Below are 25,754 nucleotides of genomic sequence, written 5' to 3' on the forward strand. Positions count from 1 at the left end.
GAGCGGTGGGCGAGCGGCGGCCCCGGGAGCAGCGCGCTGCGGTGCCGCAGGCGGCCGGGGGCTGCCCGGGGGCTGCCCGGGGGTCGGGGCCCGCAGGAGCCGGGCCGGGGGCTGCCGGCGGCAGGGGGGCATCGGCCGGGAGCTGGGGGCAGCTCCGTGTGTGTGTCTGTGTGTGTGTGTGTGCGTGTGTGCGGCCGGGCCCCTTTCGGATGGAGCGATCTCCCCCTGCCGGGCTCCGCTCCCAGCGCTGGGGACTTAAAAAAGAAGAAATGCACCCAGCCGGCGTCAGCCCCGCTGGTGGGAGACGCTGATCTTGAGGCAAAATGAGGCGCTTTGTCTGTAAGACTGCACCCACAGAAGCACGGATGGGTCCTTGGCTTAGCAGAACGCAGTTTCAAAGAGATGTCACCACATGTTGTCGTGCCCACAGATTGAATTTACAAAACAAGTACAGGGGTACACGTTAGCAGGCTTCTACCAAAACCTGGGAGGCTGGATTTTTGCAATTTTAATAAAAATATGCATCCCGTGGTTAAAAAAATATTGCTTTTATTTCAAAGTTTGCAATGTGATGTTATTTCACGTAAAGATGTCGAATGTATGATTTGTAAATGTCAAGTCTGTAGAGTTAGGAAACCTCATTACCACAGTTACTCGGCGCTTCCAGAGACCTCGGGGAACAAGATCACCGGTGCGTGTATTAATTGTAAGATCCATCATTTACTGCCGCACAGCATGAAGCCCTAATCCTATGGATTGTGTAAGAAGCAGCAGCCTCTTCCAGAGAGTCCCGAATGACGTAAGGCTTGCTGTAGCGTCAGGGCCCAGAATGGGAGCTTATTGCTGCAGTGCCTCCCTGTGATCGAGATGAGGTCACAGGGAACAGAGCAATATTCCTGAAGTCAGTACAAGTGTAGGACACAGCGTCTGGGTGCATCACACAGTACCTTTGCAGACTGTAGACTCCAGATGATATTATAATCACACATTAATAGGTCTGAATTTCTATTGATTTTCTTTTGGAACTGTCTTTAGGAACACTCTTTCTTTTTTAAAAGCCTTAGTGCTGACCATTATCTGCTTGCTTTTTTTTTTTTTCATAGTCTGCATTTATCGTCCTTTGGCACTACCTCACTGCTATTTATACCTGTAACAACTGCTGGTTGTCCTCCTCTCTTCAAACTCGTTCCTCAGCTCCTGGTGTTTCCTAGGGGAGAGGTGGGTGACTGAAATGTCATTCCCCTTAGAAGGAGAAAAGCTCAACCTCTTTCAGGCCTCTGTGACCCAGCAGCTGGAATGTTCAAATTGCATTCATTAGGAACTTTGTGGGTCATGCTTTTAAGTGACAGACTCAGCCCCCAGAAACGCATGCCTTCCTTGCAGGACCAAACCTCTTCTCTTTGCGTTTTTGTTTTTGACACATTTTCATGGACTTAAAAGAAGCACATGGATTCCCTCAAGGAAATGTCTCCAGCTAGCATTAATTGTTGGATAGGTGGGCTGATGTTCAGCTGAGCAAACAGGATGGCTTTGCTCAGCTGTGGTCCCCTGGGAGGTTTGATGTTCTGCTGAAATAATGTTGCTAGTGCCTTGCTCCTGTGGTTCTTTATCATCATATGTTTTTGCTTCTTTTCTGATGTATATGGCTATCTCCAGTCCTGCTTGTCCATCTCTAGTTTCTCTGTGCAGGAACAGAGAGAACAATGGGGGGAATAACACTGTCATTCAGGAAGAGGTGCCTATGAATTTACAGATCACAGTCAGCATTACGGCTCACACCAAGGTAGCTTTTTTACTCAATCCAGGAGCTGAGGATCTTTACCCTGGGTCTCCACGGTCACAAAGGACACAGGAGAGACCATAGCTACCAAAAACATGTCTCTTCTTCAGACTTGATAATCCATTTGATTAGTAGAAATCCATCATCATCTCTGGTTTCTCTGGGGTGGCTGAAGAACCAACAGAGCTGGCTGGACGCCGCTGCCCCAGCTCTTGGAGCAGCCACCCGCAGCAGAAGGCCGGATGACAGCTCGGTAGGTAAAGGCAGGAACATCCGAGGCAGCCCTAGCACACTGCTTGTTTAAAATGCCGCTGCTCCGTGCCGTTCACAGCTTCCACAAGTGGGATGTGGGAGGTGTGTCCATGCTGGGCTGCCCTCAGTTAGAGCATGTGGAGCTTCGATGTGTGCAAAACCTTGCAAGTTTCTGCTGTCCTGATGATAACCTCTGGAAGATAACCTGAATTTCTGGATTAATAAAGGGTTTGACTTGTAGTGTTGTAATGAAGAACTGCACTGAAATGGCAGTCTGGGGGGGTGTCTAAGAAGGGTCCACCTCTTACCCCTTCTCTGATGGATGAGGTGCCCTGTCTGTCCTGCTGTTCACCAGCGCAATTTGTTAACTTTTCATCCCCCGGGGCCCTCCTCTACGAGAAGCAGCCTTCCAGCAGCACGGTGCCAGCCGCAGGCCGGGGACTTTTGACACCAAACAGTTTTAGCCCTGCTCGGACCAGATGCTCGCCTGCCCTTCTTGCCGTACCGTAACACGCGCGCCGCATACCTTAGCACCAGCTTCCAAAATAACGCTGCCAAGCGTCCTGTACTCACTGTAACAAACAACCGTGACACAGACGCGGCACCACGGGGACCCGGCACCACGGGGCCCCGCCGCCATTTCCTCGCCCTTCGGGGGGCGCCTCCCCGGCAGCCCCCGCCCGCCCTTCCCCGCCGCGGGGCTGGCGGAGCCGTGGCCCGGCCCCCGTGGCACCTCCCAGCGCCCTGCCCCGAGCCTTCCCCGCCGCCCGTTCCCTCCCTCCCCGCCGCCCGCCGCCTCCGGCCGGCATTTCCTCGGGCGAGCCATGGCCGCGCAGGGCGGCCGGGGGAAGGCGGCAGCCGCCACGGCCGCCGCGGGGGGCTCTGCGGCGGGGCCGCCCGCAGCCTGCGGGGACGCGGCGCTGTGGTAACTTCCCTTCCTCCTCCTTCCCTCCTTCCTTCCCTTTCTCTCCGGGCCGCGGCAGCGGGGAACGTTGCGGGGACAGCGGCAGGAACGGCCGCAGGGCCGCGGTTTGGGCGGGGAGGCGGCCGGGGAGGGCTGCGGGGAGCGGCCCCTCAGGAGCGGCCCCCTCAGGAGCTGCGGCTGCCCCCGGCTGGGGAGAGACCCCCCTCGGGCCTGCCTCGTAGCCTCGTTATTTGTGCTCGCCTTCTTTTTGTCGGTGACCGAAGCGGCGTGGAAAAAAAAAAAAAGAAAAGAAAACACCGCAGCGGATGCAGCTCTGGTGGCTCTGCCTGAGGCCGGGTTAGCTCCTGGGGGGGGGACACCGAGGGCTGGGGGCCAGCCGGTGCCCGCCTCCTGAGGGCACGGAAAGTTGTGGGTGCCCCCGGGTGCCTCTTGGGTGCCCCAGGAGAAGCTGCCCACCTGGGTCCGGAGCGTGGCACTGTTCACGAAGCAGCGATTTTTGCCTCTGGCAGCTGTAAGAGCGGTAAGCAGCTAACCCAGGTCTGCCGAGCTGTGGCATCGATATTTCATTGCGCTCGCCTTTGGTGATAGCCTAGCGCACGCCCAACTTGTTGACACCAACAAACGTTAGTGACGAGAGGGGTGAGCATCCCTCAGGGAAGGGAAAACATCCTTGCTTTTTATGCCGTAACGTTTTCAAGACGCAGGCCATCACAATCCTTCCTGTTATTTATCCAGTATGGTTTTTTTTTAGCATCTTAAAATGATTGTTACCCTGCTAACAACTTTCTGGCTTTTGTTCTAGAAGTACTGCGGATCAGCCCGTCATGGAGGGAACCAGGCAGACCAGGATTTGTCGCCCACACAAGATAAGTGAATCCTCAAAGGTCTGTGCGTTTTTTTTTTTGTTTTTTTTTTGCATACCAAAAAACAAGTCGCAAAAATAAACACGAGTGGTGGTGGGTGAAAGGTTCTCTGTTAGGTGGCCAATTTTGGAGGAAGGCGAATATTCTGAGCTTTTAAAAGCAGGTATAAAAACCCTGGTCTACCTGCACCCGTATTTTTTAAATAAGTTGCTACCTAGTGATTAAAAAAAATAGAAAAAAAGGCAGCAGCAGCAAATGGGCATCTGCTCATCATGACTCATAACTTAAAAAAGAAACCCACATCATCACAGCACAGTATTTTCTCTACACCAAAACTTCAGTCATTAAAAGAGATGTGTTTATTTTAGGGATTTTACATATTGATCCACCTCTTAAAATCAAAGCTAGTTACAGGAGCAAAGCTAGGATTGCTTTTCAGATTTAATGTTTGTTTTGTAGAAAACAGGAGCCTTGGTCCTGTAAGCAGTAGCAATTCTGGTGAACTCAGGATATTTTCATGGTTTTTTGAGGTTAATTTTCTTTGTATGGGATCTCTGTCTGAAAAATACCGTGGCCCTACTTGGGAATCCACAGAAGGCCATCGTAAGTGACCCTTTATCCAGAATTAGGGTGATGGCCTGAGCTTTATAAGATGTTAATATCAGCAGTAATTATGATGTCCACTTCATTTCATACCAGTGACACCTGCTTTTCAGCTCTAGTGTGAGCGCTGGGTTACAGGTGTTGCAAAGAATCAACCTGGTACTACCAAGAGTTGCTAGAACAGCTGACTTCTCAGTGCTTGTATCTGTCTTATCAAAGTTGAATGAGACAGATCTCCTTTTCTTCTGCTTCCCTGGGAGCAGTGGTACTGCATTAACAATCTGAAAGAAATTGGATCGTTGAATCCAAAAGAAGTTAAAATTTTAAAAGCGATAATAATAAATGATGAAAGGTAAACAGAACTAATTTTTAAAAGCATCCGTAGCAATACAGTCTTTCCCTGAGTGCTGGTCCCGTCTGCCATTTAAGTGGTTTATTCTGAACGTTAATAGTAATTCATCACATTAAAAATTAATTAACTTGACAGCATTGTTTTATTTTCTTGCTAAGACAGCAGCTGTCACTATCCGTTAAACTTAGAGTTACTAAATAATACTAAAGCTGTTCTGCGGAGTATAAATAGCTTGAGAAAGCCATTTGTGTTTAATATAAAATTTGTCTTGGTTTTGAAATGTGCAGCTATCAGCTTATGTTATTTGCTCACTGAACGAAGGAACGTGCTAAGTGGCTGAAATATGCTAATGTATTCCGAGTCCATCCAGTGCCATGCGTAGTCTTGAGCTTGATTTCTGAAGTAGCAGCAGTTCTGCATGGCAACAAGGATTTGAGGAGTACGAGTTGTTATATGTATTTGTGGGCAGGATTATGCTGCTGAATCCACAGCCGGTTAAGTAAATAGGGATCTCTGGCAGCTCTTGCGGGCTGGTGTAATCTTGTTATGCACGATGGTGGTAACAGAGAATATTAGAGAGAGATCAGCCACTTACAAGGACAAGAGGGAAGATGTTTTTGGTTTAATATAATGACTGTGCCCTATGAGTCAGACTCGGAATAGGGTGCTGGGAGATGTCAGTTATTGTCTGTTGTCCTCTATCCTTTATCGTAGTTGCCACAAATATATGGTTTGTCCTCTGCCATGTTCATTCATCTTCCCACCTCCTCCACCCCTTGGGCTCTGCTTGGGCTACTGTGTGGCATCTTCATTTCTCCAGCTAAGAAAAATGAAGATAAAAACTTTACAGTCCTTAAAACCCATACTTTTCTCTGTTACATCTCTCTGGCAAACTTATTCAGTGGAGGTTACTTTTTTGTCTATGCCCTAGATGCCAGTTTAATTTCAGAGGCAGACTAAAGAGTTTTGGTCCAGGAAACTTAAAATTATTGAAGCTTCTTCAGTTGGATTGGTTTAACTCTGTATACTTGTGCGTACAAAGTCAGTCCAGCAGAAGGCTTTTTGGCAGCTTAGTCTCCATTGTTTAGAAAAGAGCATAAGCAAAACTGAAGAGAAGCCACTTGGATATCACAGTAAGAGCATCCATTTGGGAAGCTACATCTGATGAAACTTCCTTTCTAGTCGACGTCTAAACAGAGAAGCAGGCAGAGGCCCAGATGCATGCTGCACTTCCTCCTGACCCTAAGTGTCAACAAATACCGTGTGATTATTAAGTGGCCCTGCAATTTTCCAGTTTGGTGGAAAATGTGAATTCCTGTATAAATGTTAAGTAGGGTTTTTTTGGTTTTTTTTTTGGGGGGGGGGGGGGGGGTTGTAAGCAGACTAGCTTTAAGGTGAGAAAGCATAAACTCTCAGGCAACAATCATGTCCCCTGCGTTTTCTTTCTGAGCCTGCCAGGTGTACAAAGGGCTGCTCTTTCTACAAATTCAGAACCTGATCCTCAAAGTAAATGAGCAGGCTCAGTTCTGCTACGGAAGCCTGCTTCTGTAATGCATCATGTTGTGGAAGCTTGTCTTGCTGCGCGGAATGGCGATATTACTGCACTGGCTGAACCTTCTCTGCTGCAGCACATTTGGTTATTAATTTGGGTCTAATCGCTGGCAGGCTGCCTGTCAGTGTACTACCAGCTGCTGAAAGGCAGACGTGGGAGGTCAGGCTCTCAAAATTGGTATTAGCTCAGGGTGATTGGCTGCCATCATGTCTGGACAGTGGTGAGCTGTGCACGTTAATCCTGGTTATCTCGTTGTATGAAAGTACAATTACCAAATCGTTAAACCCAGAGTGTGTATCTAGAGTGAGGTTGTGTGCAGGAGAAAAAAATTTGGCTCTAGGACTTGAACTTTTCTCATCCAGGTGGGTAGAGAAGTTGTCTCACCATGATTTAACCAAGCCATTAATGGCTTAGCCAGACAGAAATAATCATGTGCTTTCTGCTCAGGAAGCTGGGAACGCCAAGGATATTTAGGACTTCTAAAGCAGTGAGGGAGGAGCAGCAGTCTGGGAAAGGAAAGGCTGAATGTCTGGGAGGCTTGAAGAGACCTCAGGCCATCTGTGTGTCTGTTTCCAGTACGGATATGGACTGAGGCACCTTTTCAGGGTGTCACTTCTAGGAGTGCAGTCTGAAGGCACAGAACTGGGCAAGATCTGGAGTCTTACAACCAGAGCTGTTGAGAGCTACTGTTGGTACAATATAAAGATGTGCTTCCTTTCCACCCCCTTTCGTTTCTTCTGCAAGTTCTTACAGGCTCTGCAACTCTGTCTGTTTTGGATTTGGTAATTAAGGTTATGTATTTGCATTTAACTTAACCTGGCTTTTATTAAGAGAGATCACAAGGCAACTGACTGTACCATAGAGCATTCCCTGTAGGATGGTCCTAAAAGCGGTGTCACTTGACGTGCCGGAGCGAACAGCCCCTTCAATAAATGCTGTGCAGGACATTCAAGGGGTAACAAGACGTCTCCATTTTGGTGGTTCTTAAGGCTGGTAACGTGAGTCTGTGAGAAAGGAGGGACCACTGGCTGCCTCAGAAGCTCCATGGCACGTACAGAGCTAGTGGGAAGAATGCCTGGACCAGAACGGTCCCAGAAGGGCACTTAACAGACGCATTCCAAAGGCATTTTCCCCTTTCTCTAAAAGAAAAATATTCAGTCGCATTTGTTAAAACAAAAACTACCTTGGCTTCTGGAAGCGTGCAGTAGTCTTATGGGGATAAGTCATCCACGTGCGTGGCTTTGCACATAAATAAACAGCTATTAGTTTTGAATGCAGTGTGTTTGTCTGGAATAATATGGAAAGAACGAGAGGACTTTTACCCTAACGAGCTCACCAGTGCACAGTTCTGAAAAGGTTTAGGAGGGGGTAGCTGTCAAGTAAGCACTAACGTGGGCCGAATGAAAATTTGGCGCGTTGCTGTGTGTGCGTCTCCCACTCCAGATACTTAGCAAGCAGCTTAGTTGTGAAGAAGTCATTTGGGGGACAAGAAAGAAAGGAAATGTCAGCAAGATGTCTGGAAGACAATGAGTGGAAGAGTTTCAGAAATCTCGGCCTGTATAAACCACCAGGGAGGAGGTTTGGATTCAGCGCGGTGGAGGAAGTAGGAATGAATTATATCAAAAATGGGTAGTAGGAAGTGGGAAGAGTCTGCTTAGGCCATGCAAAGTAAAGGTGAGGAGCTTGGGCTGGTAATACGTTGTGTGCCAATTGCTTCAAATCACAGTTTGTTATTCATGTGCAACATAACTTTTTCTTGTGTTTGAATATATCTAAGGGGAAAATGCTCTGTGAACGCTGACGTTTATCTTGGTGAAGACAACGTCTGATACTCCTGTTTGTTTATTCCAGGTGTACAGATGGGACGACCACTCTAGCCTGGTCCTGCAGAGTCTGAACGAACAGAGGCACCGTGGCCTCTTCTGCGATATTGTCCTCGTGGTGGATGAGCAGAGAGTCCCTGCCCATCGGAACCTCCTCGCTGTCTGCAGTGACTACTTCAACTCCATGTTCACCATTGGCATGCGAGAAGCCCACCAAAAAGAAGTTGAACTCTTTGGAGCCTCTTACATCGGTCTCAAGGCAGTGGTGGACTTCCTTTACGGCAGCGAGCTGTCTTTAGACGGAGGCAACATCGACTATGTGCTGGAAACAGCTCACCTGCTGCAGATCTGGAAGGTGGTCGACTTCTGTTGCGAGTACCTTGAGAATGAGGTCAGCGAGGAGAACTACCTGTACCTGCAGGAGCTCGCCTCTATTTACAACCTGAAGCGCCTTGAGTCCTACATTGATTCCTTCATCCTGCAGAACTTCGGCACGCTGTCCTTCACCCCGGACTTCCTGCAGAACATTTCCTTGCAGAAATTGTGCCAGTACCTGGACAGCAGCAACGTGCAGCAGGAGTGTGAGCATGACTTGCTGCAGGCTGCCTTGCAGTGGCTTACCCAGTACCCAGAAAGGGAGAACGAGGCTTACCAGGTTCTGGATAACATCCACTTCCCCTTGATACCTAAAAGCGATCTCCTCCACCGCGTCAAGCCCGCCGTGTGCTCTCTTCTTCCCAAAGAAGCAAACTGCGAGGGGTTTATAGAGGAGGCAGTGAACTACCACAACAACGTCACCGCTCAGCCAGTGCTGCAAAACAAGCGGACAGCTCTGCGGACCTGCGAGGAGAGGCTCCTCTTTGTGGGCGGGGAGGTTTCCGAGCGCTGCCTGGAACTGAGTGACGATACCTGCTTCCTGGACGTCCGAAAGGGGCAGTGGGTAGCAGAGACCCCTCTCCCAGCCAGGAGAAGTCACCACTGCGTTGCAGTCCTGGGAGGCTTCATCTTCATAGCCGGGGGCAGCTTTTCAAGGGACAACGGAGGGGATGCAGCTTCAAATCTCCTTTATAGGTATGATCCCCGCTGTAACCAGTGGATAAAGGTGAGACTTAAGCCGTATTATTTCTCTGCCTAAAGTTGTTGATGTTTAGGGTGTTTTCTTCCGTTTTGATGGAAGGGAAGGGCTAGCGTGTAGGTATAGCTAACAGGCAGCAACACTCGCAGACAGAAAATTGAGTTACTTAAGTGGAGAAGCAGCTACTTGAATCTCTTGTGGGGATGCTTAAGTTATGCACGCAGCAGAAGAGTTTGGGAGAGATTTTCAGCATCATTTGGGAAGTGGGCATCTAATCTGTAAAACTCCTGGCCAACATCCACCTGCAACCCTTTAAATTACTTCTGGGAATAGCGCTAACGTGAACCTAGAGGTGATTGTTTAGTTCATCTTTCCCAAGCAGTAGCTTATATAATTAAATCAAAAATGGGTCTAATGCAAAAAGAAAATGTCTCTGACATTTGTCAAGTGTCTCTGTGCTCTGTCTTAGAATGGGTTATTCACGTACCACTTACAGTCCTGCCGTAAAACCCTGCAGCCCGTGCAGGCCCTATAAAAAATAATATTGTTCCTATGCTATCAACCAATCATCCTGTGCAGTTCAGTTGTGGTTTTGAGTGCTTCCAATGTACATTATTTGCAGAGTTTTGGAAGGTGGTCCATGTAACGCTGAAACATTTATAGAGTGACCTGGCTCTCAGGTGCTTTCTCTTGTCCCCTTTTTTGACAAGGAGTGCTGTGAAACATGCTTCTGCAGGAAAAACAACAGTATTTTATAAATAAAAATGAGTAGCTCAAATAATAAACAGGAAGAAGCGACTATCCTATCCTCAGACATGAATATGCATCAAGTCAGCCTGCTTACCCAGATGACTGAAGATGTCAACGTGTTGTTTTTTGACAGGTTGCCTCCATGAGACAGCGTCGTGTAGATTTCTACCTGGGAGCCATTGGCGACATGCTGGTAGCTGTTGGTGGCCGGAACGAAAACGGGGCACTTTCTTCCGTGGAGACCTACAGTCCCCAGAAGGATTCGTGGTCCTATATAGCAGGCTTGCCGAGGTAACGGGGGGCGTTTGGAAACGTGTTTGAAAACTGGCAGTGGCGGGAGCTCACTGACTTCAGCTGATGAATGGGTATCCCTCGGAGGGAAGCAAGGAGAAATGTTGTCAGCATCATGTTGTCAGCAAGTAACAAACCGTATCAGCACGGGTTATTTGAGCAGCCATCTCTTCCAGGCAGCGCGCTTCGTGTCGGCTTGACTGGTTTTAATTTCTGTCCTGAGGTACGTCTGAAGGGTGGAAGGGAAGAGACCTTGAAATTTCTGCGCGCTGTTCTCAAAATATTTTCCCTGAGGCCACTCGGAGTTGTGTCTTTTCAGAGGCACTGTTGAGATGTTGATCAGAGGCTTTTATAATTTATTTGGCCTTGCGTTGTCACCTTGGTGTGACCGTTATTCTGTAAGGCGTTTTTGTCAGTTTGGCTGCTTAGATTGGCTTTTGCAAGTGAGTCCCGTTTACCTGTCTTGCGAGATAACCCCAGTAAATATGTCCCAGCCCAAACGTGCAGTCAGGGTTAAAAACTTGGCTGCTCTGCTTCTGAGAGGCTTTGGTACTGCAGCTCCTGGTGTAAGTGACAGCAGCCCAGGATATTGCTCGTCTGAGTGGTAAAAATGGTGTGACAGTGTTCCCTTTGCAAACAGCTATTCCGATTTTGTAATATTTTAATCTTGAAAATTACAGGGGTATCGGCTTTATGGATGGTATTTGCGTGATGCCTGCAACTTCAGCAGCGCTGCTCGCTTTCTTGTCAGGATCACTGAGGAGATCCTTGCAATTTCATTTTGGAGTTTGGGGCTTTTTCCCTTGTTCCCTTAGCTGCAGAGCCACAGGCAGCCAGCGAGGGCATGGAAGCCCGCTGCCCAGTTCTATTTTGGGCAGGTGCTGCAATGCGAGGCTGAGCCAGGCTAACAGCTGGGCTCGAGTGCTCTTAAGAAGCAGGATGCTTTTGCTTTCTGCTCACACAGGCAGATCTAACGGCTGAGGCTAAACACCACGCTCTTTCCTGGGAAGCTGCGTATGACAGAAGCTTTTGTTCCTAAGCCCTTCTGTTAATTGGGGTGGGCTGCGAGAGCCCGGTAACATCTCACAGAAATTGTAGCACAGCTTTTTTTTGGTAGCATTTTCAAAGAAATGCGAACGTGACCTGGCTGATTTTTATGTTGCTAGAAAAAAACGCTCACTTTAGAACAGGTAAGGATATCTTTTTCCCGGCTTATAAATGGTCCTGGGGAAGCTCGTGCGGCTGGCCCAAACTGGCCAGGCTGCTGGCTGTCTGAAAAGGGGCAGCGTCACCTACATATTCCCACCAAAATCTCTGTGTTGGCTTTGGGAACTTTGCAGCTGCAGCAGTTATAAATGAACTTTGGTTTCCCGGGGTGTTAATTTTTCATTAAATTGCCTAGCTGATCCGCTTGGACTTGGCAAAAATGCCCTTTATGGGGTAGACCTCACTTAAATTGGATCACCTGGTTGAAACTCCAGAGTTAGGCTGTCGTACAGCAACTATTTTTAATTACTGCTGCATCCTAGAGAAACGGTTTTGTGTCCTCTCTTCCTGCCTGCTCTGTCTGGGTCCTGTGCTCAGTCCCCTGTGCCAGCTCAGGTGTTTGTGCAGCTGCGCAGGGAACTGGTTGGTTTCCCAGTTTCCCATGTAGCTGCTCTCTTGCATGTTAATATGGCTTAAGTTAGATCTTAATGTACACTTGGTACGTTTAGATTTTCGGCCCCCTCTCCTGTTTGAGAGCTCTCGTGTCAGGCAATGCAACGTTAGCAACCGCTGCTCTTCTACGCAGCAGGAATAAAGTGGCAAGAACTTCATGCAGGTTGCAAAAGGCAAAAATCAGCGTAGAGGTGAGCAACAAAAAAGAAGCATTTCGAAACAAAGACAAGCAAATGCTGCTGGAGCTCAGAGAGGCGTGTTTGGCTGCTGGAAGGGGTCTGGGCAGTCCTTTGCTGATGTACTTCAGCTGTATTTGCCGAGAGCAGTGGAAGGATGAGAGAGAATTCTGTGCTCTGCTCTAGATTGGAGAAAACATGCCGGTTTAGCTCCTGGGCGTTCCTCTCTTCCCTTCAGCACATTCTCGATATGATTTCTCTTTTCCTTCCCATCATATGATTTTGTTCCTCAAACTTTTTTTTAACCCAGAGAACATCTTGGTGAGGGACTTCTTCCAAGGGCATGTAGTGATAGGACAGGGGGCAAGGACTTGAAACTGAAAGAGGGTAGATTTAGGTTAGGTATTAGGAAGAAACTCTTCGCTGTGATGGCAGTGAGGCCCAGGCTGCCCAGAAGCTGTGGCTGCCCCATCCCTGGCAGTGCCTGAGGCCAGGCTGGATGAGGTTTGGGCAGCCTGGGCTGGGGCAGAGGTCCCTGCCCATGGCAGGGGGGTGGAATTAGGGATCTTTAAGGTCCCTTCCAGCCCAAACCATTCTGTGATCTTCCCCAGCCCAAATCTAAGTGAGTCTTTTCTCCTCCCATAGAGGAAATGAGAGGGTCCAGTCCTCTGCATCCCAACTGCCTGATCAGGCAACACGTCTCTATACAGCCTTTGGTTTCCTGCATTCTTCAGTCATCTTCCCTCTCAGGAGTACGTGTGCAGCTTTTTGTCCTCCTGGGTGCATGGCCACCAGAAGCAGGCGCCCTGCCCACGGCTCTGGATTTTTTTTTTTTCTGGCTGTGCTAAGCCAAGGAGTAGTTTTCCAGGCAGTTGCTGGAGCGAAAGGCTCATGTTAAGTCATTCTAGGGAGTTGTCTTACATAGTTTGGTTTGAGCTGCGTGGTGTTGGACTCTCAGAGGTTACGTTTGTTAAAGATTCTACTCTGAGCATGCAGAAAAGGTTTATTTTTTTTTTCCCAAGGGTTATAGCTCGCCTTGGGTGGGAAGATTCTCAGGGGAACAGCGACGGTTGCACCCTTGCTACAGAGCCCTCCTGTCCACTGCCTGATTCTGCATCCACGGTGCTGTATGCAGGAACAGGAATGCTCGTCTGAGGAAGAGCTTTTCGGGCTCTTTTATTTCCTCTTTTCTTCCTCCCCGCCCCAACATGGCCAAAATACCATGTCGTTTCCCTGACCACGTTCCTGGAAGGAGCTGAGCTGTGGGGACTGAAGCGGTGCTGTCTTACCGGAGGGGAAAGCGCAGCATCTTGAGGCAGATGCTTAACGTGGAAAACTTTAGCTAAGCCATCTCGACGACGCACACCGTCCAGGTCTGCTACAAGTGAGACTGGGTGTAAGTCTGCTAAAAGCATTTTGCTCATTAGGCCCTTGGCTGTGGAACGCTTTTCCCATTCTTAGGAGACGTCCTCTGTTTTTTAGCCGCTTTCCCAGGCTCACTGGGAGCAGCTGCTGCCGCAGTTTCTAGCCTGGAAGGGAACGGCAGTGACTCCAGGTCTGGCTGAGCAGAAGTTTGTGCAACGTATTCCCAAGCAGACCTTGAACAAGCCTGCTGCAGACATCAGTGAAATTAATGGAGTGGCCCTAGGTGAAAGTTTGGCAGAACAACTGACGGCAGCTGCGTAAGGAAATGTGTTGCAGCAGGTTAACAAACGATGCTATCTGCTCTGCTAGTTGGGTCACGAATAATCTCGCAGGGTTGCAACAGGTGGACATCGGGATTCTGAGCAAGCCCAGCTTGCCAGGACTTCGCTTGGAACAGGGGATTCCCAAAGCTTTATCGGGTTGGGCCACGTGCGTGGCCTTTCTTTCTGCTTAAGAAAATAAATCCCAGATGCTCTGGGGCTCGCTGAGTGGTGTCACTGTGACAGAAGCTGTACTTTTAGCAACATTATGTCTGGGAAAGTAATTCAGAATTGGCAGCTGACTCTAATAGATGTTCTGAACTGAAACTTCGTTCTCCTTAATGCCTTTATCTTTTTTTTTTTTTGGCCACTCCTGTAGCTGCTGCTGCCAAAATGCTCCTTGCTTTCTGTCAGTGGGTTTCTGGACCCGTGGTATGGACGCATCCTGTTGTGTTGCACGGTTCGAAATGGCGCTGTTCAAACCACAGGGCTCATGCAGAGGATTCTTACTGATTTTTTTTCAATGTGTGCAGTATATTTTGTGCAGTTTTCTGTTAACGTGAAGCCAGGTACGTGCAGTCGTGGATGGGCTTTGCAGAAATCAGGCTAAGTGAAACACCTCTAGCCTGTTTCACCGGGTAATCTCCCTGTATGGGATAACAACAACTTGATGGCCAATTTTATGCTTCAGATATGACTGCCTCTTTCCAACTGCTGTTGGAACTATTTGCTGGACATACCTGTTGGTTGAGGGGGGGGAAAAGAAAAGCTGTGGTGCTTTTTCTGAGGCTGTTTACGCTAGGCTGCTTGTGCTTGAGAGGGAGTGCCTACTGCTTGTTTATCTGGAGAGAATTCTCTTTCCTGGTAGCGTAGGAAAATATTTAGTCTACTTCTCTAAATGTCACTGGAGTTTTCATAACTTACGTTTTCTGTTTGTGGTGGGGGTGGTTTTTTGTTGTTGTTTTTGGTTGTTTTCAAACATTGTCCATCCTTACTTCCCAGATAGGTGCTCTACCTTTTAAGACCCTTTCCTGTGTATAGAGACAAGCAAAGACAACCTGACTGTGTGCCTCTGGAGGCTTACGCTCCCAGTTCTTGTCCCCAAGGGACCACAAACAAGGTAGAGCAGCATCTCTCTACGCTACACCTGCCACAGCGTTTCTGGCAGGTGCAAAAGCAGGCAGGCACGTGCTCAGGGAATTTCACGTCAAGCAGACGCACCAAGCACGAGTTACATTCTTCCACGGGTAGGCAGATTGTGAGCTGAGGAATTTCTGAGTTGCCTTTTTGGGTAAGGTCTCACAATTATGCCTTAGTCCTTTTATTTTTTTCCTTTTTGTGAGTGGCTAAGAAGCAGCGTAAGTTGTCTCTTCAAGGTCTCCAGGGATGGTGCTCAGCCCCTGTAGGTGCAATGCCTGTCCTGGCCACTCAGCATTCTTAGGCCAAGTGTCTCAAGGTTTTTTTTTCTGTTTCTTGTAGCAGGAGCTTGTTCAAATATCTGATTCAGGCACTGGTCAGGGATCAGAAGCCTTGGTAGGCATACAGAATAATAACCATCTTAGCTTTTCTCAGAAGTATCATGTTTTCAGGGTAAATGTGGGTTTTCTTTCTATTCCACCTTTTCTCCTGGCACAAAAGCGCTTGGCACTTATTTGTTGAAGCAGTTATGATACGGTTTGTGTAGCTGAGATGAACTATTACAGTACGAAATGAAAACAGCTTAAGGTTCTATCCACATTGAGTTTTGAGCATGTTCAGGCACAGTTCAAAAGCATTCCAGGCTCAAGTAATGCTAACGTAGGTTTGTCTGCCATAGAGGTTGACTTGTTGAGTCCTTGACTACAAAGGATGGTAGCAGAGGCTCATGAGTGCAGCACGAAGCGTATGTTGCTCTGCAGCCCTGTGGGTATTAAATTGTTTGGGCTCTTTGTGTCAACGTGTGAGCCAGTTTGCTGTGGCTGGTGCTGCAGCTATTTCTTTCAGAAAGAAGGAGAAAAAAAGGCATACGTAGGAAGGGTATCTTCAAGGAGGCTGAGGCTGTCCCTTGCTTTGGTATTCCAAGAGCTCAAAAGGTCAGAAATATCCTAGTGTGAAGTCAACAGCCTCAACAATTTAGGTTTGTAGTGCCTTTATTATGGTGTATCAAAAAGGTTTTCTCTCCGCTCTGTGGAAACGCCATGCATGAAGTTGGCTTCTGCCATCTCATTTTGTCTTATTTGAAATGTGATCTCTGCTTAAGGTCTGTTGCCTTGTCGTGGGGTGACCAGAGAAGTTATCACCCGTGTAGCAGAAGTGGTAGAGCAGGTGGATGGCTCAGGAAAAGGACACTACGTGTATCATGACCGTAAATACGTGGCGCTGTGAACACTGGTGGGCAAGAAACACGATTTATGATCCTTGAAGCTGTGAAAGGGGACAGCAACAGTGGTTTTGTTGCTGGTTTTTCTTGGTTAATCGCTACCGGTAAGTCTGAGAGGCATCATGATTATTTCCTCTTTCTGTCATAGAGTCCCTTACTGAGATGTGGATTTTTTCCTCTCTGGCACTCTCAGACTGATCCAACCCAAGCACTGGAGCAGGAAAATGGGAGCGAAGGCCATGGCACCTAGAGCAGGATGGGTTACCTCTGTTCTGCGACACACTGCAGAGGATGTGCCTTAAAAAGTGGTTGTCAAACCTTCACACGCTGCAGAGCAGAGTGAAGCAGCGTGAATAAAAGTAGTTACTGGGTAACTAAGCAGCTTAGGAATTCTTCTGTCTTTAGTTACTATTTATTTTCTTCTTCAGTACCAGTCCTTGTTGAAGGTTTGTGTATTTGGATGAAATCCGCGAGTACTAAGTCGGGTTGTTTCTGTTGCCTGTCCCAGGTTTACCTACGGCCACGCCGGTACAGTCTACAAGGAATTCGTGTACATTTCGGGAGGCCACGATTACCAGATTGGCCCCTACAGAAAAAATCTGCTGTGTTATGATTACCGCACGGATGTTTGGGAGGAGAAGAGGCCGATGATCACTGCCCGGGGCTGGCACAGCATGTGCACCTTGCAGGACAGCATCTACTCCATCGGTGGCAGCGACGACAACATAGAAACCATGGCCCGTTTTGACATTTTGAGCGTGGAGTCCTACAGCCCGCAGTGTAACCAGTGGACCAGAGTTGCTCCTCTGCTGCAAGCTAACAGTGAGTCGGGGGTGGCTGTTTGGGAAGGCAAAATTTATATACTTGGAGGCTACAGCTGGGAAGAAACGGTCTTCTCCAAGACAGTCCAGGTTTATGATAAGGAGAAAAATAAGTGGTACAAAGGAACTGATCTACCCAAAGCGATTGCCGGTGTGTCTGCGTGCGTCTGTGCGTTGAAACCCAAAACAGAGGACAAAAAGAAAAAGACAAAAACAAAAAAGCATCAAGATCGAGGAAGATGACTACTTCTGGATAACCACCCCTTGATGGTGGATTACAAAAGAACCTTGTATTTATCATTTCTTTCTAACCTTGATTCTTTATTTTTCTTTTTAAATGGTGGACACACACACACACACACACATCTTCTGAAGCCTCAGAAATGTACAGTTGAATGTGCTTTTTGGATTAAGCTCACGTTTAAGGCAAAAACGAGAAAAACCAAAAAGTCCCTCCTACTGTATAAGGGGTGACGTGGCAAGAGAGGTTATGCTGATCTCCTGAATGTTGAGGATTAGTCTTTTACATCTGTGGCTCATGGCATTTCCACACACATCGTATTATACTGACATTTTTAAAATAAGGTTGAATCTTTGGCTGAGATGATAATGTCAGGGGTGAGGAGGCAGAGTAGTAAGCGATCAGTTGGAAGTTACAGAGCTTTTCAAAGGAACTCGGAAGGGACTGCTCTAAAAAAATGAAACAGGTCTTCGATGTTGGAAGTCTTGAATTTTTGTAACATTAAAGTCCATTTCCAATACGTTCTCAAGTTGTTAGTATCAGATTTCTGGAACATGCGAGTGTTCAAAGGAAATACTTCTTTAGGTGAATGCAGGTCAAATCAGCTCAGAGAGCAAGTAACTCCACTGTGCTCTGAAGATTAAGAAGGTCTTATTTATTGTGTGGCCAGAGAATAGCTGGGGCTGATTAGGGCTTGGATTGGTAGCGTGGTGATCTCTGAAATCTGGGGAGCGACGTGACTTTTGCATCCCTTGTTGCAACACTTTCCGTATCTAGACACAATAGCAAGCATTTTTTAGGCTTTAAAACCTGCCCTGGGAAGAGGGCAAAGAACCCATTTAAAGCAGTTGAAGGAAGATTTTGAGGATTTGGATGGTTTGCTTTGAGCTTCAAAGCAGACGGAACCGATAGAGCTCGCTGTGAGTTTGGGGTTTGCTTTCACTGGGGTCCAGGGGGTAGGGAAATAAATGGCAGGAGGATCCTTTAGCTGAGTGTGAAGCAGGAGTATGTCCTTTCTCAGCCCTGCCCGGCTCTACAAGCTGGGATTTGCTTCATTTAACTTGGACCTCGCAGAGGTCACAGCTGCTAGCCAGTGGGAGCAGGGGCCCGTACTGGACTTGTCTGCTGTCAAGCAGCAGATTAACCAGGATGATTAATTGGGGCTCAGTAATCCTGAGGAAGAGCAACTCACTTTTTACCTGAGCCAGTAGCTCCTGCTTTCCTCCTTTTTCAGATTCAGATTGGCTTCTCGTGAGAGTAGCCTTTCTAACAGGTTTCGTGGGGACTCCAGGCCATCACGTGTGCGACAGAGCCTCTCCCAGCGAGGTGGGTTCTGAAGGAAGAAACCTGAAAAACGCTCGGGACTGTGTTTGGGATCCAGACAGTAGGACCGAACTAAAATCGTCTGCTAGATCGTGTGTCACGCTATCCTCTACATACCAAGTAAAGAGATTTCTGCCCCAAGTGTTGGTTCACTCTCTACAAACACAGCTGATTCTGCTGCAGATATTAAAATTCCCCGACTGTCTGGCCAGCTTGCAGGCATTCACCCTGGGGCGTTTTACAAACGCACCTCTTGTTCGCAAGGAGTCGATCACCAGCAATCTGATACAACCACTTCAGTTACTGTAATAATGCCAGGCCACAGATTAATGTTCCCCCTTCCCCGAAATAAGTTTTTAGAAAGTTTTTAAGAACTTTTTATACTTTTTTATAACACATTTTGCTAACTCCAGTCTCTTGTTTGCCATATGTTATATTATTTACTACGGAGGCTACCGCTCCGTTCTTGCGGCCCCGTTGTTGCTGTCAGGAACTCCTAATTTGATGGATCTTTTGGTCTTTGTGTAGTTGGTTGGGATGTGGTGCAGCTGTTGGAGCAGCATTTGCATTCCCAGCATTGTCAGGCAGTCAGCTATAATTGTAACCAGCGTACAGCCTCTGCACTGACAGCCCAGCTCGCCAGACATGCTAATAAACACGGTTTATTTTCAGCTATTGGGGATCTGCTGAGTGGTTTGATTTAAAGTTCTGCCGGGGAACTATTGATTGTAGTTTTTTTTATTATTATTATTTTCTCTGTCCTTCTTGCACCTCTCTCCTGCACGCCATAGCCCCGTATTTCACATTTGCCCTTTTTCCACCTGGTGTACATACGGCTGATACCTTGCTAATATCCTGCTACCCTCCCAGTTTGGTTTTTTTTAAAGGTTGGTTATTTGTTTATTTTGGCAACTATTTACCTCATTAATTGGACAACACTACGAAAACATTTTTGCGCTTACCATCGTTTGAACTTCTTGTAATGCAGAGAAATCTCACGTTACAAGAACCTATGTGTATTGGAAGAGGTACCTCTGAACAAACTTCGAGTGCGAGGAAGTTACAGGTGTTTCCTTCAGTGCTAAGAAATGATTTAAGAAAATGAGTTGAAATGAGTTTTGGGAAACTCCGTAAGGTTTTGTTTTGTTTTGTTTTTAAAAAGCTGAAGGAATTGGTCTCATTTGCATTAATGGATTTGTTTTAAAGCCTTTGTACACTGCATGAGGTAATTGGTATTCATTTTTTAATCCTAAAAATTAAAATTAAAAAAAAAAACATTTTGGTTATGACAAACTCGTTAATGAGTTGTTTTTTGTTTTGTTTTTTTATATCTGAAATCCTTGCTATGTTGACTGACAGCTACTTAACTTTTTGGGACATATTCATGTGTAAGTATAAAACAAATTTCAAAGACTTGCTTTGTTTTTATTAATGGGTTACTTGTTACTATACTTCCTCCTTCCCTCCCTACCCCCTTTTAATTAAACGTGTTTATGTATTACATTAATGCCTGGAAAAAATAAATCCAGTTTAGAATATTGTATTCATCACTGTCTGATTTGTGTATTGATTTAACTGATGTCTTCCTTATTGAGAAATTGGAAAGAAGTGATTTTGTAATTATTTTAGGAGGCATTGATAATGACGGAAACATTACAACAGGCGGAAGCTAAACGTAGCAATTTGAGGTACAGATGTAAATTGTTTGGCTAATCCGCCTCTTCTGCATCATGTTCCAAACCAGACGCTCAGAAATTACATTTCACAATTTTTTGCAACCGTGACCAAAGACCCAACCCAGTTTACCGAGGCTTTCAAGGATAGCGTTTAATGGGGAGTAGGTAAACGCAGTTAGGACTTCGTAACATGAAACCTAATTGTATATAGGCAAAATATAACCTCAGTTCTCACCAAAGTAAGCTTCATTTTTCCCAGTCCATTTATCGTCCTTCCAAAACCAAAGGCTCTATGAGTGTGTGACATCTCTGACGTTACCAGAGGTCACCAGGGTATTGTACCTGTGGTTGCTGTAGGCTTTTTTCCATTATTTAAGCAACAGAGGATTGCCATTTGCACCTCCGAGTCCCAGGGCAGCGAGCACTGCCAAAAGCCCTGTCTGGGTGCCCCTGACCGTGGCTCAGCATCGCTCGCAGGGGAGCGGTGTGTAAGGCAGCAGCAGGTCATGTTTCAAAACCACCTCCAAAAAACGGCTCCGTGAAATCGGGGCGCTGCAATTCAGCGAAAATGAAAGGGAGGATGTGTGTGAGGAGATGTCTGCTTCGATTCTCGCAGCCCAGACGGCCGTGTCTGGGAGCAATGAGGGCGAAGGGAACAGGGAACAGGCGCCTCCCTCCACTCTCCGTGCTTACAGGGTCAGCCCAGCACCTGTACATTCCTCAGCCTTCATCCCCACGCTTCGTGCAACGCTTTGCTTCTTGTCAGGAAGCGCGGCTCTCTTCCTGCCCTGGGGAGAAATAACTGCTGCTCTACCTCATTTCCAAAAAGGCTCCTGCTGCCAAATTCTGCGGAGAGCTCGTTTTACCTGACGCAGCTACTGATAACTTCAGCTCCTCTCGTCCCACACTCGCACCGTGCGTGCACCTCGGCATCGGCACGTCGGGGAGCTGCGCCTCTACCGCTAGCGTTAGATAACCCAAATCCCTTGAGACACCCCGAGGAAAAATTACACCACAGCGTGAGATGCGGTTGTTTTGAAGGCTTGAGAAAGAAGCAGGAAATATTTTTGTTTTCAGGTTGAAATCTTAAATTAAGAATAATGGGCCTGAGCGTCTGCCTTTTCTCTGTAAGAGATCAGACCGCTTTCTTCCAGACGCTGGTGGTTTCTGTGTGCTCCTTAGGATTCAATATTCTTGACTGATAGCAAAGAAGGGTCTCACCTCTCGAGAATTTAGAGGAAGAAATTACCCTTTTGTACTCTTTCAGCGAAGCGCTTTAACTTGCAGAAAAACATCTGGATTCCAATTGTGATTCTTAGCTTGCTGATATGTCCTAAAGATCTGAGCAGTAAGTTTCTATAGGAAAAGAGGTGGCACAACAAATCTTACTTATTATTTTGTTTCAGAACTAATTACGGTTTCATGAACTTACAGTTTTGGGTTGTCTTTGGAGCCGGTGGTCACGGCAGGTGCGTCCCCGGCCCGGGTGGCGATGCTGTCTCTGCAGGGCAAGGTCAAGTGCACACAAGCTCCAGCTCCTTACGGTTCCTTCTCCCTTCTGGCAACTCCCCGACTGGTGAGAGAGACACAGCCCAGTAGCAGGTTTGCTGATACCAAATGTTTTATTTAGCATCGCATGGCCTTTCTCTGAAGCTCTGGATAGCTTTGGGGGAAAAATACCAAAATACACCTTTGTTTTTTTATCGTGATGAGTTAGTTCGGTGACAACAACAATGTGAACGCAAGGTGAGAGAGACTTGCAGGTTCCTTTGAGATGTCAGCCTTGAAACGTACAGTTGCACAAGAGGAGAGAAGGCTCGTGTTTGAGATAATGTTGGAAGAGGCACAGATAATTCAGCCAAAGGGTCTGCGTGGATAATTGAAACGCAAAGTATGTGGAGTCAAGCATCCACATGATCTATCAGAGACCTGTCCAGGCTTGAAATTTGTTGCAGGCTAACTTGAACTAGTTCATGCTGAAGTTCCCTCCGTCAACAAATTAAAAATATTGTTCCAGTTTTTCAGAGAGTTTAGGAATAGGGAGTCAGGATTTTGTTAATGTATTTTGGAATAAAATACCTCCTATCGGTGTCCTGTGCTGCTCCACCTGTACAACCATTCCTGCTGCTCCCTTGACTTCCTTTGGTAAATTCAGGATGCCTGGCGCTGGCCCGTGCAGTTTAGGTCATGGGAAGTTCAGGGCTTACGGTCGTTCAGCGCAGGTTTCAGCACTCGTGGTGTGCTGAAGTCTGAGGCGTTGGGAAAAGCCCCAGGAGCGACTAGCCAGCAGAACGCTGCCCGGTGCGCAAGCAGCTGTCCGAGGGAGATTTCACAAAGAGGACCTAAGCAAGTCTTAGATGCATGACTGCTTCTTTTAAGTGCTTTATGGTGTGCGTCTGGATGGATGGAAATGAAAGAGCTTCCTTCCCAATGCCATTTTTGTGCCACCACGGGCACGAGGCTGGTACCAGTATGGTCCCTTAGGCTCCTGATGCTTTAATGTTTCTGATTTTTCTCTAAACACACAGCAGTCACCCCAGCTTTGTGTCTTAGTCCCCTCAACACACTGTACAGTGTTGAGGTTTAATTCCCAGTTGAATCCCATTACCAGAATAACCAGAGAAATAGCAAAGCCTTTAGTGCACCTAGAAACTACTGGGATAAAAGCTCTCTATCTCCAAAGGAAGGTCTCTAGAGCTTCTAAAGCTCTTAGCACTACAGAGAAGCTTTACATGGACATCAGTAAATCTTCCACAGCGATCAACCAGGTCGTGCAGCACTCCAGGAAGATATCCTGTCCCTGAAAGAATGGATGTGCGGGTCCCATCGGGTGCTTCAGTGTGGAGAAGTCAGATGTGCAAATCCTTCACCTCCTGGGCACTGTCATGCACACAGCTCTTTTGATCCTGTGAAGTCACGAGGAGTAAGGAATGGGAGGATAAGCCATTCCCAAGCATTTACAGTAGGGTAAGAACAATTCCAGCAGTTAGTGTGAAGAAGCCGACCTGGAGTACTTTATTTAGCCCTCTAGCTAATGCTAGACAATTCTTTCTGATTTACACAGCCGTAGCCTTCATTTGTTCTTGATCAATTTACGAAATAAATGTCTGTACCACGACGTTAGGTACATTACTCTGTGAATCTTAAGAACCTGGATACACAAAAGCAAGATACAGCACCATTTTTTTAAAGTCGGAAAGGTGACAAGTTGTTTGGGAGTTATAGTGCATGGCCACTGTCATAAAGGACAGAAAAAAAAATGATTAGTGCAATGCAGTAACAGATCGCTAAAAATGGCAAAAATGAATGATAATGCAGAATTGAGGAGGAAACTTTCTGCAGGTAGAAGTTTCTTTCAAAGCATGCTATTACAATAAAACGTACATTATTACAAAATATCATGGTAAAATTGTAACAGTCTTTACAATGAAACTCTACTAAGACAGGATAAAATTGAAGGTGTTTTAGATGTTTCTGAAGTGTGAGACAGCAAAATCCTTTCTGCCCACGGGTTGGTTTCCATCATCAGCTATGGCTTTCAGCAATACTGGTATGTGAAGTAACTGGTTTCCAGGTGGGACGCTCTGTGTGCATTTGTATTTTCAGCCATTTGAAGGGGCAACCTTTCCAGTAAAAAGTCAGTTTACTTAAGCAGTGTTGTGGGCAGAGGGAAATTTTGCCTTCAGCTGGATGAGCTGCTTAAGGGTTTTCACTCCAGTATTTACCTTGTAAATTAGACTCCAGAAGGGAGAGAGGGTTTCAGATATTTGAAATGCTATATGCAAAAACCCTATACATTTCTCTCCCTTTTTTGTTTTTCTATTTTAATATTAAACAGCCATTTTCACTGCCAGTTCTCTGCCTTAGGACAGAAGAGCAACACTTGCTAGAAACAAAAGAAAGGGAGTGGCAGCAGGGTGTGTCAACTAAAAGGCCAGAAGCCGATACAGAAAATCATTCACTGCTCCTCACATTACTGTCACGAGCACAGATGAAGTGTTGCAGTTCATAAAACGAAAGGCAAATGTCCTTATCCAATAACAAGGTGGGTGAAGTCTTTGTGTTTCCGGTGAACCTTCTCTTTGAACTGCCAAACTCACGAAGTTATTCCCTTTTCTTCTCTTCAACTTTCAGGCACGCTAAATTTCTTCCTAATGCTTCCTCCCAAACTGGAGTGGACTTTTGCAGGATTCTGCAATTTAAGGAAAAAATTACGGAGTATATCAGTGATTAATTTGATGGACTCTTGCCTGGGGGGTTCAGCATCCACTCATGACTCAGCCCTCCCAAAATCACGAGATTGGCTCAGTCACTTATTTTTACTTTCTTTCCCCAAACACGCGCTGCCCTCATTTCCCTTCTCATTTCTCAGGAGCAAGGATTTTTCGCTGCCAGATCCCTTGGCCCGTGCATCTTCGGGTGCTGGCTGCCTCCAACCTACTTGCTGGGGTGATGCCGGGCAGGCAGCCTTTGGCATGAACCCCAGGGGGTTACAGATCATAGAATCGTAGAATCATAGATTCATTAGGGTTGGAAAAGCCCTCCAAGATCACCTGGTCCAACCATCCCCCGGTTACTACCAACGTCACCCACTAAACCGTGTCCCGTGTGGGGCAGCCTGGCAGCTCACATCCCCCCGCTTTTTCAGCCCCGAGGTGGCAGAGGCCCCTACTGCCTCCCTTGGGTCACTCAGCAGGGATGGAGGTTGGCTCCTTCCCACACGGGGACGAGCTGAGGGCTGCCCGCGAGGGGCTCACCCCTCATGGCCGCCCCCCTCACGGCCACTCGCCTCATGGCAACTCGCCTCATGGCTGCTCCGCAACACTCCAGGGCAGGAAGCAAAACCTTTCCAGCAACCCCCCGCCGCCTCAACCTGCCTCCCCCAATCCCCCCACCCACAAAAAGGGCAGCAGGCGCCTTCCTTCCCCCCCCTATAACCCCCAAACTCCGAGGGGGGAGCTCCACCACCTCCCTCCCCTCAGGGCCGCCCCCTCCCTCCGCAGGCGCAGAGGCGCTGCCGCCCCCCCTCCTCCACTCCCGCCCCGCCACGGGAGCCGCTGCGCATGCGCAGTGCGCGCCGCCCGCCCGCCCGCTGCGTGCGGAGCGAGAAGATGGCGGCGGCGGGGGCAGCGGCGTGAGGCGCACGGCGGACGCCGAGCTCCCCGGGGGCGCCATGGCGCTCAACAGCGCCCAGGTGAGCGAGCGCGGCTCCCCGGGGGAAGGCCGAGGAGGTTTCCCACTTCCTCTGGCTTCTCTGTGAAGGGAGCGGCCGGGCCCCGTGAGCGGGGAGCGTGGCGGCCGGGAGTAGGCCCGCGGTGATTGTGCAGCTTGGCGGGGGCGCTGCGGGGGGGTCCCGCCGCCGCCCGGCCCCGCTGAGGGGAGCTCGGGGGGGGTCTTCGGGGGGCCCTGAGGGGGAAGGAGAGGAGGGGGCGGCCTGAGGGAGCCCACGGGGGAGTTGGAGAGGCTGCTGGGCCCCCCCACAGGAGCCAGCGGAGGGCTGGAAGGGATCTGGGGGGGGATTTGGGGTGGGGGTTTGGGGAGGGGGGCG

The 25,754-nt window shown here is 47.9% G+C and overlaps 2 protein-coding genes and 2 long non-coding RNA genes across 6 annotated transcripts in view; 2 read left to right on the plus strand and 2 right to left on the minus strand.

Annotated features, from left to right (window-relative positions):
• Nucleotides 1-535: 535 nt before the first annotated feature.
• On the minus strand, nt 536-2,641 carry LOC310905366. Its single transcript, XR_014588972.1, has 2 exons — nt 2,341-2,641; nt 536-2,245 (listed from the first exon to the last, which is right to left on the minus strand). It is a non-coding gene; the product is annotated as an uncharacterized lncRNA (long non-coding RNA).
• A 122-nt stretch (nt 2,642-2,763) lies between these two features.
• On the plus strand, nt 2,764-20,077 carry KLHL36 (kelch like family member 36). Of its 3 annotated transcripts, none has more exons than XM_083851551.1 (5): nt 2,764-2,957; nt 3,763-3,841; nt 8,179-9,252; nt 10,109-10,266; nt 16,654-20,077. In XM_083851551.1, exons 1-5 carry the CDS (start codon nt 2,857-2,859, stop codon nt 17,207-17,209), a joined length of 1,968 nt encoding a protein of 655 aa, XP_083707677.1. In that variant the 5' UTR covers nt 2,764-2,856; the 3' UTR covers nt 17,210-20,077. The 3 variants fall into 3 exon arrangements, with proteins under 3 accessions (XP_083707677.1, XP_083707678.1, XP_083707679.1); XM_083851552.1 differs by having other exon boundaries at nt 2,814-2,957; nt 3,760-3,841; XM_083851553.1 differs by lacking the exon at nt 2,764-2,957 and adding an exon at nt 2,996-3,293 and having other exon boundaries at nt 3,760-3,841.
• On the minus strand, nt 3,855-25,135 carry LOC310905365. The gene is made up of 3 exons (XR_014588971.1): nt 25,011-25,135; nt 21,639-24,398; nt 3,855-4,704 (listed from the first exon to the last, which is right to left on the minus strand). It is a non-coding gene; the product is annotated as an uncharacterized lncRNA (long non-coding RNA).
• The window catches only part of USP10 (ubiquitin specific peptidase 10), a 50,895-nt gene continuing 50,145 nt past the window's right edge, over nt 25,005-25,754 (plus strand). Inside the window, exon 1 of the mRNA XM_083851550.1 lies at nt 25,005-25,400. Coding sequence (XP_083707676.1) covers nt 25,014-25,400 — 387 coding nt within the window. The 5' untranslated portion in view covers nt 25,005-25,013. The remainder of the gene's footprint in view (nt 25,401-25,754) is intronic.

This window comes from Anser anser (genome assembly GCF_964211835.1).
Source record: "Anser anser genome assembly, chromosome: 11".
Lineage (NCBI taxonomy): Eukaryota > Metazoa > Chordata > Aves > Anseriformes > Anatidae > Anser > Anser anser.

Coding starts and splice junctions, on each gene's coding strand:
- KLHL36 (XM_083851551.1), top strand. CDS start 2,857: ATGGCCGCGCAGGGCGGCCGGGGGAAGGCGGCAGCCGCCACGGCCGCC. Junction 9,253..10,108: donor GCTGTAACCAGTGGATAAAG/GTGAGACTTAAG, acceptor GTTTTTTGACAG/GTTGCCTCCATGAGACAGCG. Junction 10,267..16,653: donor TATATAGCAGGCTTGCCGAG/GTAACGGGGGGC, acceptor TGCCTGTCCCAG/GTTTACCTACGGCCACGCCG.